At 41.2% G+C, this 13927-nt stretch overlaps 1 protein-coding gene across 6 annotated transcripts in view; it reads right to left on the reverse strand.

Annotated features, from left to right (window-relative positions):
- Positions 1-4050: 4050 nt before the first annotated feature.
- The window catches only part of LOC132887063 (lethal(3)malignant brain tumor-like protein 4), a 156608-nt gene continuing 146731 nt past the window's right edge, over positions 4051-13927 (reverse strand). For all 6 annotated transcript variants that reach the window (XM_060922396.1, XM_060922397.1, XM_060922398.1 and 3 more), the window contains 2 exons: positions 6190-6252; positions 4051-5506 (listed from right to left, as the gene is read on the reverse strand). In XM_060922396.1, the coding sequence (XP_060778379.1) occupies positions 5351-5506; positions 6190-6252 (219 nt within the window). In that variant the 3' untranslated portion in view covers positions 4051-5350. The remainder of the gene's footprint in view (positions 5507-6189; positions 6253-13927) is intronic.

The raw sequence follows: 13927 nt of genomic DNA on the forward strand, positions 1-13927 counted from the left end.
CCAAGACCACATGGGACACTCAGGACACTCAGATCAGCAGGCCAGGTTTATTCAACACACAGCTGAAAGAAGTGCTGCTATTTTATTAGTAGCTGTATTTTCTTGGCAAATGAGCATTCTTGCCTTTTTTTTTTTTTACAGGAAAATTGATGAAATTCATCTCTTTATCCAGGTTGGGGTTGTGCTGGATCCAAAGCCTAAAACTAGGTCTTAATACATAGTCGATCAAAGTGCACCACACATACACACATTCACACCTAGGGAAATTTAGATAACCCAATCCGCCTACTGCCATGTTTTCCCTCATGTTTAAGTGTTCAGGCTTTTAGACTGAATAAATTAAACTGCAGCCTGCAGATGTTAATACAGGGTGTCTGTAAAGTCTCTTTACACATCACACATTCACATTATCTCTAGCCGCTTTATCCTTCTACAGGGTCGCAGGCAAGCTGGAGCCTATCCCAGCTGACTACGGGCGAAAGGCGGGGTACACCCTGGACAAGTCGCCAGGTCATCACAGGGCTGACACATAGACACAGACAACCATTCACACTCACATTCACACCTACAGTCAATTTAGAGTCACCAGTTAACCTAACCTGCATGTCTTTGGACTGTGGGGGAAACCGGAGCACCCGGAGGAAACCCACGCGGACACGGGGAGAACATGCAAACTCCGCACAGAAAGGCCCTCGCCGGCCCCGGGGCTCGAACCCAGGACCTTCTTGCTGTGAGGCGACAGCGCTAACCACTACACCACCGTGCTGCCCAAGTCTCTTTACAATTTAAAAAAATTATTACAAAGGCAGTTGTTGAGATATTGTAACTAGATTTATTTTAATCAGTGTTGATTAAAGTTGTTATTCACATTAAAAGATATCGTGCATCGAACAAAGGTACGGGACATTGCTGACTTGAAGCAAAGGATTTGTAATGCCATTGCCACCATTGATGAAGCTAGAAATCGAGTACCGTCTTGATGTGCTTCGTGCAACTAATGGTGCCCATATAGAGATCTATTAACTGCAGTTGAAAAAAATTTAATAAACACTGATTAAAGTAAAATAAATCTAGTTACAATATCTCAACAACTGCCTTTGTAATTTTTTTAAAATTGTAAAGAGACTTTATGGACACCCTGTATAACGAAACACCCCTACTTTAGTAGCTTCTCTCTTTCTGATTGAATCGGATTACACAAAACAACCTGGCCATACAAAGCGAGTCCTGGTAGTATGATCACATGCAGTGCGCTTATACGTACATTTACCCGTCTTTTTTCACCAAATTGAAAATAAACAAAGGAAATAAAGAAAAGAAACGGGAATCTGCACTATTTTTGCTCCTGTGAGGCAGGAAGATGTTTAATCATGTGCTATTTGCCATCATTATGCCATATCTGTTTCAGCTTTAAGGCATCATGTTCTGAGGAAAGGCATCAGAAATGTAATCGCACACTTGCAGAGCCTCTTTCCCATAAATGTTTTTTTTTTTTAAACTATTGTTGGACCGGTCAAATGTCTCGTACAGGAAATCAGACACCATTCTAAACAAAATGAAAGTAGTTTTACAGTATGGTACAGCATTGAATGCTGTTCTGATTGTAAAGCTCGTTGTGGCTCTTTTAATTGGGACAATAATTTAATTTCCTCCATATCCCAAATGTACTCAACCAAACTAATCCATTTTGGTGTAAAAATCTGAAATCAGACACCAAATATCCAGATGTACAGAAATTAATCATTTGTGGAATTGATTCCCGGTGGTTAGTTGAGTCTGGCCAATTTTAGACCGTGCAATCTTAAAAGCAGTGGTACCCAGTCCCAAATCATAAGAGCTTTCATACAGAGTTTGCATCATTCACCTTTACCAAAATCTTGAATCTCATAATTACACAGTAGTTTAAGCAGTGCACAATTATGAGTCTATACAGTGGTGCTTGAAAGTTTGTGAACCCTTTAGAATTTTCTGCATAAATATGACCTCAAACATCATCAGATTTTCACACAAGTCCTAAAAGTAGATACATACCTGTAGAACCCGGTGAAACAAATATTATACTTGGTCATTTATTTATTGAGGAAAATTATCCAATATTACATATTTGTGAGTGGCAAAAATATGTGAACCTCTAAGATTAGCAGTTAATTTGAAGGTGAAATTAGAGTCAGGTGTTTTCAATCAATAGGATGACAATCAGGTGTGAGTGGGCACCCTGTTTTATTTAAAGAACAGGGATCTATCAAAGTCTGATCTTCACAACACATGTTTGTGGAAGTGTATCATGGCACGAACAAAGGAGATTTCTGAGGACCTCAGAAAAAGCGTTGTTGATGCTCATCAGGCTGCAAAAGGTTACAAAACCATCTCTAAAGAGTTTGGACTCCACCAATCCACAGTCAGACAGATTGTGTACAAATGGAGGAAATTCAAGACCATTGTTACCCTACCCAGGAGTGGTCGACCAACAAAGATCACTCCAAGAGCAAGGTGTGTAATAGTTGGCGAGGTCACAAAGGACCTCAGGATAACTTCTAAGCAACTGAAGGCCTCTCTCACATTGGCTAATGTTAATGTTCATGAGTCCACCATGAGGAGAACACTGAACAACAATGGTGTGCATGGCAGGGTTGCAAGGACAAAGCCACTGCTCTCCAAAAAGAACATTGCTGCTCATCTGCAGTTTGCTAAAGAACACACGGACAAGCCAGAGGGCTATTGAAAAAATGTTTTGGGATGGATGAGACCAAAATAGAACTTTTTTGGTTTAAATGAGAAGCGTTATGTTTAGAGAAAGGAAAACACTGCATTCCAGCATAAGAACCTTATCCCATCTGTGAAACATGGTGGTGGTAGGATCATGGTTTGGGCCCGTTTTGCTGCATCTGGGCCAGGACAGCTTGCCATCATTGATGGAACAATGAATTCTGAATTATACCAGCAAATTCTAAAGGAAAATGTCAGGACATCTGTCCATGAACTGAATCTCAAGAGAAGGTGGGTCATGCAGCAAGCCAACGACCCTAAGCACACAAGTCGTTCTACCAAAGAATGGTTAAAGAAGAATAAAGTTAATGTTTTGGAATGGCCAAGTCAAAGTCCTGACCTTAATCCAATCGAGATGTTGTGGAAGGACCTGAAGCGAGCAGTTCATGTGAGGAAACCCACCAACATCCCAGAGTTGAAGCTGTTCTGTACAGAGGAACGGGCTAAAATTCCTCCAAGCCGGTGTGCAGGACTGATCAACAGTTACCGCAAACGTTTAGTTGCAGTTATTGCTGCACAAGGGGGTCACACCAGATACGGAAAGCTAAGGTTCACATACTTTTGCCACTCACAGATATGTAATATTGGATCATTTTCCTCAATAAATAAATGACCAAGTAGAATATTTTTGTCTCATTTGTTTAACTGGGTTCTTTTTAATCTACTTTTAGGACTTGTGTGAAAATCTGATGTTTTAGGTCACATTTATGCAGAAATATAGAAAATTCTAAAGGGTTCACAAACTTTCAAGCGTCACTGTAGAACAGCCCTAATCAAGCTAAAAGTTATACGTTCCCTCATCCAGTATCAAAGCCATCCTTATATTTTTACACTCATTGTAACGCAACACGCTTTAAACGTTGTTAAAAATAAAACCATACACACCTTGGAATTTATAATCAATCCTCCTCTCAGGGTTTGGGAAACGCTCCAAGACTGTTCTGCTTGGCTTTTAAAGAGAATTCAGCACTGCTGGGTGCCTCATCCACAAAGCCTGCTTGACTGGAATGACTCACAGTGACGAGATACAAGATGGCAATTGCGTAAAGGATATGGCACAAACCATTCACCACTCACTGATATTCCCCTTTCCCCTGAAGTGCTTCATGCCTTTCAGCAATTACTACACAATTGAAAAAAAAGTTTGCTTAAGGAATGAAAGTTCTATCCAATTTCACAGATCACAGAAGAAACCATCTGCTTTCTAACACGCTTGTAAACTGAACAATTGTAAGATTATGTACATGTCGGTCATTGTACAGAGATAAAATACTGGAGAGAGACGACAGGAAATTTGTCATTTATTTGGGTTGTGCACTTGTGAATGTATTTTGTTGTAGAAAGAGAAAATTCATTGTAAGAAATTGGATTAAGAAATATTTACAGTACATTTCAAAGCTTAATCAGATGCAATTGGTTAATGGAAGCTGGAGGTGGAACCAGCTTACTGTATCATTGCACCAGTCTTGAAAATATTGTATAGGAACCAACCCCCCCCCCCAAACAACAAAATAAACCCATGACAAAGACAGGAAACGGAATTACACTAACACTTGAACTGAACTCGGCAAGATGCGATTTTTCTACCTTAATTTCCACTCACTTCAGAAACGTATCGTGAATGTTTTATTTTTCTATAGATGTGCATTAGAAGAGGCTTTTAGTTACCAGAAAATCTCCCTGATTTGATCTTTCATACAAGTTTATAAAAAGGCTTGAAGTAGTCTCATAAGCGTAACCAACCTAGAATTAAAGCTGATAAGCTGAGTAAGCTTACTTTCTGAGCACTTACTACAGAAATTACTCAAAGTATCGTAGCTACTTTAAATTAAAACTCAATAGCAATTTAGATTAATTTGAACACTCATTGAAAAGGTTTGGGATAACCACTCAAAGTCATCAGGATAATGCGCAATACATCACAAAAATAAACATTCTCAAATCCTAAAAAAAATCCTTTTGGCATTTTTAAATTCATAATATACAATATATTACTTTTCCTTCAACTTTGCACAATTGTCCTTGCACAATAAATAAAGATCATGAATCAGCAGGAAGAGAGAAAATTAGATATCTATACAAAATAGATACTAAAATAAGCACAAAGGGTCTTAAATCACGAGACATGATCACTGAAATCTACATATCAATGGCTGTTAGTGGGTTGTATTAAATAGCACCTTCACCAAGAAAACCCCTGTTGCCAAAGTCGGCTATGCTTGATCTTATTTGTGTGGTTGATTGTCAGTTCGTTTTAATGTCGGTGGGGGAGCTACTGGAGGAGAGGGAGAAGGGCAAGACCTATGAGGAAAAACATACTGGGACATGGCTTGGTTAAACTCCACTTTTATGCCATGGGGAAACATTTAAAGGCAGGTTTGAAAGTCGGCGAACAGAGGACAAAAACACTAGAACCTGAAAGTCAGAGGTTTGAAGAAATCAAACCTGAAGAGACAGTCTTTATAGATACCTCTAAGTCTAAGAAAGGGACTGGAAGTCAGGAGGTTGGAATGCATCGATACAGTACACATCTAGATTCACATAAGCTTGTAAGAGGATGGAGTGGGTCAGATTCAGCTGGGCTTCATGTATTGGTATCGCTGCTTGCCGATTGGTTGTCTTCAGCGTGCTTGAACATTAGGATGGAATTGTAGATTTTTAGAGCAGGGCCAAGTTTCACGCTCATGATCTTCACAATGTCGCGCTGTGTGAGGAGGAGGAACGCCTTGCCGTCGATTTGCTAGCAAAGAGACAAGAGGCGGAACGGGTTATTTTGTGTGTAAAAACATCCAAACAAAGAAACCACACGCCTCTCCTTTGTCATTCATTATAACAAGTGTTCTCCCTACAAAAATATAATACTGCTTCCCTGCTTACTTTACAAAATCACAAAACCCCATACTGCCTCGGTGCATTTCATGAATAATTAGCATCTCTTGATTATATACTAGAAATACTTTTGAACAGAGAAAAAAAAAAACACAAAGTCTGCATTGCAAAGGCAATACAGTTCCTTTAATTTGCATATCATCCCCTGCATACTAATAGTTACAGCTCTGAGCCAAATTGGTGTACTTCTCTCTTTAACTGAACACAGCATGGACTATTAGTAGCCATAAAAAGAACCCATTCCCTGCTCCGTCCCCAAGAGATTTACACTCCGAGGGTGTCATGGCAAAAGGCTAGCTGCTGTCTATTCCACTGCAGAAAGGCAAGAATACTTCCTGAACACAGAGTTCCCTAGCATATGATACAAGTACGATGAATAAAACTAATCTAATCTATACAGCAACACCAGGATAAAGACTCAATATTATCAAACTCACAGGACTAATCTGGAAGTGGAAATTGTGAATTCAGTGGAACACACTACTATGATGAAGAGAATGGAGGCAAAGCCTAAGTCAGGTCACTTTTGCTTACCTCCTCTCGAAACTGCTTGGCTTGTTCCTCACAGCCCGGGAGAGAGTGGATGAAGTCAGCAACCTAGACACAAATCCACCCAGACACATTGTGCAGTCAGATTTTCAGTACCACAGCATACTGTGCATTAAGTATCAAGCATTTCAAAACAATTTTTTGGGGGGGTGGGTGGGGGTCTATAATCGAGTGGCAGTGCCTGAAACTTTTCCCCCACTCTTTTGACAAAAACCATGCCTTTGAGAAACTTGTACTTTCAGCTTTGCTGAGGAAGTCCGTGATGTTTGAACATCCGAACGGTGGGAGGTTTAGAAGCAACAGAGAAAGAGGAATGAGCAATTAGAGAGACGGAAAGCCAGTGGCAAAAGAGGGAGGGGAAGAGAGAGAGAGAGAGACGTGGACTGAGGATGAAAGAGGGGATAAAAATGGAAAAAGCACAAGAGACATATGTAAATGAAAGCAGTAGTGACAAACATTCACAGCTTGAAAAATATGTCCACTGGACAGAGTACTAAGAAATTTGATCTAAAAAAAATTCCAAAATATGTTTTTAATGCCAGAACAATGAGATTCTCATTTCAGCACAGTTCTGCCTCAGTCCCTAAATCGGGGAGTTCATTTCTGCCTTAAAGTGCATATTCTGGACCAATTTTGTGTTTTGATATGAAAAGTATGTCCCTTTACACACTCATCCAGAAGGGTAATTTTGCACAAGGCCATCTGTCTACAGCAGAAAAAAATAAAATAAAATAAAATAAAATGAGTCAGGAAAAATTCCAAGGGAGTCTGGAGCCAGATTCGTGACGTTATCTGTGGAAGCTTTGCACGGTTTCAGTGCACAGCCTGTGTAGACCAAGCGCTCCCATTTCTCTCTCATTGTCCAGTCTTTTGGAACCGATGAGTACTAATCCAATCAAGATTGGTGTTGCTACACCCTCCTACGATACATCTGTTAACCATTTTAATAATTACGCGATGACATTGAAGAAATTTGCAGAAAACCACCAGGTCGTTTTCTCATAAACAAACCAGCGCTGGCGTAGGATTCAGAAGGAGGCGTCCCGCACGCGACGTCACGAAAATCAATGTTTGCCGGGAAATTCAATTGCCAAGTTTTTTCAGAGGCGGACCAATTCGCCTCAAATGGCTTGATTTCAACTGAATTTTTCTGGTATTGCGCAAAAAAAAAAATTGCAGAGAATGCAGAATGTGACAGATATTTGTCCAACGTTTAATATAAAATAGGAGAATTACATTGATCTTGCTCCTGAATTTACTTGTGATATGCACTTTAAGATGTCAAAATGTATTCTTCCACCAGGGCCAACAAGCTGTGTAAAGCACTTTGTGTTAGCTGGCTGGAGAATAGCATGAATTAAAACTACTGTTCAAAGTAGTCAGGAGCATAGAAGCTTTCCAGCAGAGCGTGTAATAAGACTATAGGGGCAAATAGAACATGATTCGGCCATCGGAGGAGTCACAGAGCACCTGCAAAAGTCCCTGGTCTTCTCTCTGAACCTTGCCTCAACAGAGAGAGATCTTCATTTCTGGAGCATTGACCATACACTGTCTCCCTTTCATCATAACTCGCTTTACATCACAAGAAGATTTTATTGTACTGACATACCAGCCATAGAGCTGGAGAAAGACTCACTACTTGGGACAGTAAATTGAGGGTTATTTTAGCAGGACAAGTGCAATTAAATTCTGCTCATTATTAAATCACAAGGCACATTATGATGTAGCTCAAGTAGCACAGGTTGGGTTAGTTTTGATAATGAAGATGTATGCGTCGCCAGCTAATGAACTCTGATGGGGTTTTTGAGCCTGTCGGTGAAAATGTCCATTCATGTGCCTTCATTTAAAAAAAAAAAAAAAAGACTGGGGAATAAAGAGGAGTGATGGTTATTGCACTCGCCATATAAAAAAACTGCATGCTACTAAGGAGGGGTCAAATAGAAATACTTCTCAAAAAACAAAGTCATTATACGGGTATCTGATATACTGTACAGGCTTAATTTCCCCCCTCCCAAAGAAGATCCTCTCCCAACAGTTTCCTAGGAGTGTCTTTTTAAGAAGCAAGTTTTATTTCCTAAGCTTACAGCAACATAAGATTGGATGCCAGATGCATCAGTTACCTCAGCTGCTGCCAAATAACCTTAAAGGATTTTCATACAGTACAATTTACGTATCCTCACGTGCTAAAAGCAAACAGCACCATCAGAGTGTAAATACACTTGTAGCAAACTTTGTGCGCTCGAGCAGATAATCACTGGGCTATGATCATAGAAATGCTGATACACCTCCAGCTGCAAAGCCACAGGAAAGATGAAGCTGTACATCAACAGGAACTTGAAGGATGCTGCACATATCTAAATGTGGATACGGCTGTAAGGCCCTGAGGACAACAGATAAAAGCAACCACAGAAGAAGAAGTGTTTAAGTGTACAGAAATTGTACTCGTTACTACAATCAGGCCACTTAATAGTAAGCAATTAAGTGCAACTAATCCAAGTTTAAGGCCAAGTTTACATTAGACCGTATCTGTCTAGTTTTCTTCGTGGATGCACTGTCCGTTTACATGGAAACGCCGGGAAACGGGAATCCGCCAGGGTCCACGTATTCAATCCAGATCGTGTCAGCTCCGGTGCTGTGTAAACATTGAGAATACGCGGATACGCTGTGCTGAGCTCTAGCTGGCGTCGTCATTGGACAACGTCACTGTGACATCCACCTTCCTGATTCGCTGGCGTTGGTCATGTGACGCGACTGCTGAAAAACGGCGCGGACTTCCACCTTGTATCACCTTTCATTAAAGAGTATAAAAGTATGAAAATACTGCAAATACTGATGCAAATACTGCCTATTGTGTAGTTATGATTGTCTTTAGGCTTGCCATCCTTTCACTTGCAAGCGGTAAGTGATATGCGCTGGGATCTCACACACAGCGGCTCAGTCCCAAAAACACAGCTTGTGCACTTCACTCACATGCTCTGTGAGCTGCGCAAGGCCAGAGTGTGCACCCTCCAGAGGGCACTTGCTGTTCAGGGCGGAGTGATTTGGAGCGCAGGATGCCTGCGGAGCCGAGCGTATCCGTGTATTGGTGTTGCTGTGTGCACGCAAATCGTGTATTGGTGTTGCTGTGTGCACGCTAATCGTTTTAAAAACGTTAATCTGATGATCCGCTGATACGGTCTAATGTAAACATGGGCTAAATTACTTGTGCTGCTTCTATGACACGAACCTGCTAAAAGCACATCTATTAGGCCTCGTTAAATCAAGCTGGATATGAACAAGTTGTTCGTAGGAGCATTTACACAAGAACCGTCTGGACAGTCCAGTGAGGTTGGTTAAACATTTGTATCCTATGAGAGCTCCTGAGTTTGTGTCAAAAGTACACATAACTAAACGAGCCCGTCCATGACGGCGTAGCTCGCGCCAGCCCCTTCTAGTCCAGAAGGAACGATATAAAGTGGGCTACCTTGCATGATAAATGTTGCAAACTATATACACCCTAGGAATACCTACTTGCCAGAAAGAATCCAAAACAGTGAGGAATTGGCCAAGAAGCAGCAATTTTTGTTGAACTGCTCATTAAGGCTTAATTAGTCCATAACTTCATTAATAATTGTAATTACACAAATCTGGGTAGGAAGTTATATGCACCCTAGGTACCCCTACCTTCCTGCCAGAAAGAATTAAAAATAAATAAATAAACCGGTGAACAGAGTGAGAGAAGCGATTTTCATGAAACGTGGACGATGCTGGACGGATAACAACGGCATAAGCTATCGACCGGATGAGCTAAAAAAGGGAAACAAGCTCACAAACGAGACAATTTGTAGACGGAGAATCCAAGTCATAAGTCGCAGTGAATGGATTCAGTAGTTTGGATGACTGAATTTAATTCAGCGACATCTCGGATTTCTATACTAGAAAGTGCTACTTTTGACAATTTTCGGTAAAAAGACATTTTCCATTTACCCTGGCAGAAAGTGAGGGAGCTGCTTCCAGTGCATCTTCGGCACCATAAGCACTTGTCCCAGCATCACTAGCGTGAAATGAGGGGGAAGTGCGAGGCTTCCTTAACATGTCTGTTAACATCAGCGAGTTCAAGACACCTGTGCAAATGTTATTGGCTCGTCTGTCTTATTTATTTGGGGGGTTGGGGGGTCTTTTGGTGCATCTTGGAGTACATTCTAGTGCACTCTGGTGTTAAAATGCAGAGCTCTTTCAGAAAATGCAGAAAGGTTGACAGGCCTGAATTTATTTGCTTGGCATTTTTCAACTCCTCCCTCAACACCACCCTCCTGAAATTCTTTCCCAGAGTTTGAATACCCCTGCTCCAAGAGGACAAGAAGGTAAATCATGGGGGGGGGGGGGGGAATTCAAGAAGCAAGGTTGTGATAGATAGCTGAACCATCTTCACTTTGAAGGAGGCCCTGATCTTGCTGAGAACCTGATGTGTTTGCACAGCTTCTGTTTCAGCATGGTGTAGGTTTACCACCATGACCTGCTCACTGACTTGGCAAACAAAGTCAGTGAGGTATATCCAGTTAGCATCAAAATGAACCTTAAAGTGGATATTCTGGACCAATTTTGTGGTTTTTTTTTTAATATGAAAATATGTCCCTTTACACACTCATCCAGAAGGGTAACTTTGCACAAGGCCATCTGTCTACAGCAGAAAAAAATAAAATAAAATGCATTTGGAAAAATCCCAAGGGAGTCTGGAGCCAGATTCGTGACGTTCTGTGGAAGCTTTGCATGGTTTCAGTGCACAGTCTGTGTAGACCAAGCGCTCCCGTTTCTCTCTCATTGTCCGGTCTTTTGGAAAACAGTCAGTGCGTTTACATGCACATAGAGAAAATCGAATTTCTGCCGTTGCTCGACTGAAATCGAAGTTCTAAATGGCATGTAAACACCTTAGCTAGGCTGAAATCGAACCGAACTTGATTTCTCGCAATCGAGCTACACGACCTAGATTATGCGATTTTTGCCGAGCTACTTAGTGCATGTAAACCCTATCGAGATACGTAATCGAGCTGCTTACTTCAGCACTGCCCCTTCCGGAAGTGACGAGACCACAAGCGGGAAACACAACAGCCTCGGTCGGCGTGACAACGAATCATGACAACGGCATGAATCTTTTCTTTTTGTGGCATTGTTCGCACTGTTAAAATTTAGCTCACTTACTGCATCACCAAATACATCTGTACAGCTGTTGCATAGCTGTGAATTGTGTACATAAACAAGTCTGTGTGTGTATATATATATCCCCCAACATCTGAAGAATGTCAATAAAAACAAAACAATTGAACTGTGTTTATTAAGACATAAGTTAAATTGTAAGCAAAAAAAAAAAAAAAATTTTTGTAAGCAAAAAAATGGACTTTAGAAAAATATACAATTGTGCAAAATAAGTTGTCTTACAAAACAGTGGTCTGCGCAGGACAGTTTGTAGCCATACAGTCTGTTAGAGCAAGCCTAACAGCTTGAGCATGGAACTGCCAGTGTTGCCAGATTGGGAGGTTTTAAGTTCATTCTGGTGGATTTGAACATGTTTTGGGCTGGAAAACGTCAGCAGTATCTTGCAACACTTTAGCTCTTCATGACGACAACCGGAAGTGTACCAACACGATGGGACATGTAGCTCCACCTGTGGCTCGGGTGCACAATGCACCTTACACAATAGCTCGATTTCACAGTTGCATGTAGGATTGGATTTCTCTGGCACCCCTGCTGGGACCCTTTGCTCGATTACCGACAGTAGCTCACTTTGGATGTGCATGTAAACGTACTGTATGAGTACTAATCCCATCATGATTGGTGTTGCTACACCCTCCGGCGATACATCTGTTAACCATTTTAATAATTACATGATAATGTTGAAGAAATTTGCAGAAAACCACCAGGTTGTTTTCTCAAACAAACCAGCACTGACTTAGGATTCAGAAGGAGGCGTCCCGCACGCGACGTCACGAAAATCAACGTTTGCCAGGAAATTCAAATGCCAAGTTTTTTTCAGAGGCGGACCAATTCGCCTCAAATGGCTTGATTTCAACTGAATTTTTTTGGTATCGCGCAAGGTAAAAAAAATTGCAGGGAATGCAGAATGTTACAGATATTTGATCAAAGTTTAATATAAAATAGGAGAATTACATTGATCTTGCTCCTGAATTTACCCGTGATATGCACTTTAATCCTCTTCTCTTTTGGCTGTGGTCTTGTGTTAACAGTTGAAATGGACAGACTGATATGAAACAGATTTAAAGCTTGGGTTGGGTCATGTTTGTGCTACATACTGTACACATCAGAATCTCTTGGGGGTTAAAGCATTTTGTACATCTGCAGTTGAAGAAAGCAACCAACACTCAAGAAACCAAATCAGTGTTTGCTAAATATGGACTTGTTGTGGTTTCCCCAAGCAGATGGTGTGCATGGCATTTTTTTTTTTAACGCCGCCTACAAATCATGAGCAAAATGTCTAAACAGAAGATTACTACAGAGAGCTTAAAAATAAAGACAGACAGACTTATCTATGTGGAAATGGAGTTTGTGAAGCTAAGCAGTGTAAAATGCTGGAGGGCATTCTGACCAGGGATTAGAGAGTCTGCAAAACAGCCATACGTTTAGCGACTGCAATCTCCACATATGTTTATTCAAATTCTTCTAGTTTAGGTATGGTGTGTGTCTTTAAGCCAGTTTTATAACTTGCAGTTTCAAGCGGTACAAAAAGTCCTGAGACCATTTGTGATATAAGGCAAAGAAACCACTAAACGGTGTGGGAGTTGTACATATTTTACACCTACATTACATTTTCCTCACTCGGTCGACAATTTGATCAAACTGAATAATAAGTGGAGTCACGATACACTCGTGTACAGCTGAGCAGTGAAATTTGTTGAGCTAATGAAATAGTCCAGATTTAACAGCTCTACTGAATTCTCAAATCTGACCGATCAGATGTTGATTAATTTTCTGTAACAGCAGATCTGACAGTAGAGAGTCAAGAGTCATTCAAATCATGTTTTAAAACATTAGAATAGAAACGATTTAACACGGGCAGCACGGTGGTGTAGTGGTTAGCGCTGTCACCTCACAGCAAGAAGGTCTGGGTTCGAGCCCCGTGGCCGGCGAGGGCCTTTCTGTGCGGAGTTTGCATGTTCTCCCCGTGTCCGCGTGGGTTTCCTCCGGGTGCTCCGGTTTCCCCCCACAGTCCAAAGACATGCAGGTTAGGTTAACTGGAGACTCTAAATTGACCGTAGGTGTGAATGTGAGTGTGAATGGTTGTCTGTGTCTCTGTGTCAGCCCTGTGATGACCTGGTGACTTGTCCAGGGTGTACCCCGCCTTTCGCCCGTAGTCAGCTGGGATAGGCTCCAGCTTGCCTGCGACCCTGTAGGACAGGATAAAGCGGCTAGAGATAATGAGATGAAACGATTTAACACTTTAAAAAAAAAAAAAAAAAAACACCTCATTTTTATAGTAACAGTTGATTCAATCCAAGACTAATTTTTTTTTTAAAAAACACACTATGGCATTCTGCAAGGAGCTGCAATGGTCAGTTACACCCGAGTTTCCCTTCAGGGAAGGGACTTCAGGACAGACAAATTGAGGGTCCCCCCCACTTATTAACTTCATATACGTGTGTGTGTTTGGGCGTGGGGGTTAGTTAAGGATCTACTGTTTATAACTGCTACAACACAAGTGATAACAGGAACCAACTTGTCTCACCCCCCC

Source organism: Neoarius graeffei, chromosome 5 (genome assembly GCF_027579695.1).
Source record: "Neoarius graeffei isolate fNeoGra1 chromosome 5, fNeoGra1.pri, whole genome shotgun sequence".
Classification (NCBI taxonomy): Eukaryota; Metazoa; Chordata; class Actinopteri; order Siluriformes; family Ariidae; genus Neoarius; species Neoarius graeffei.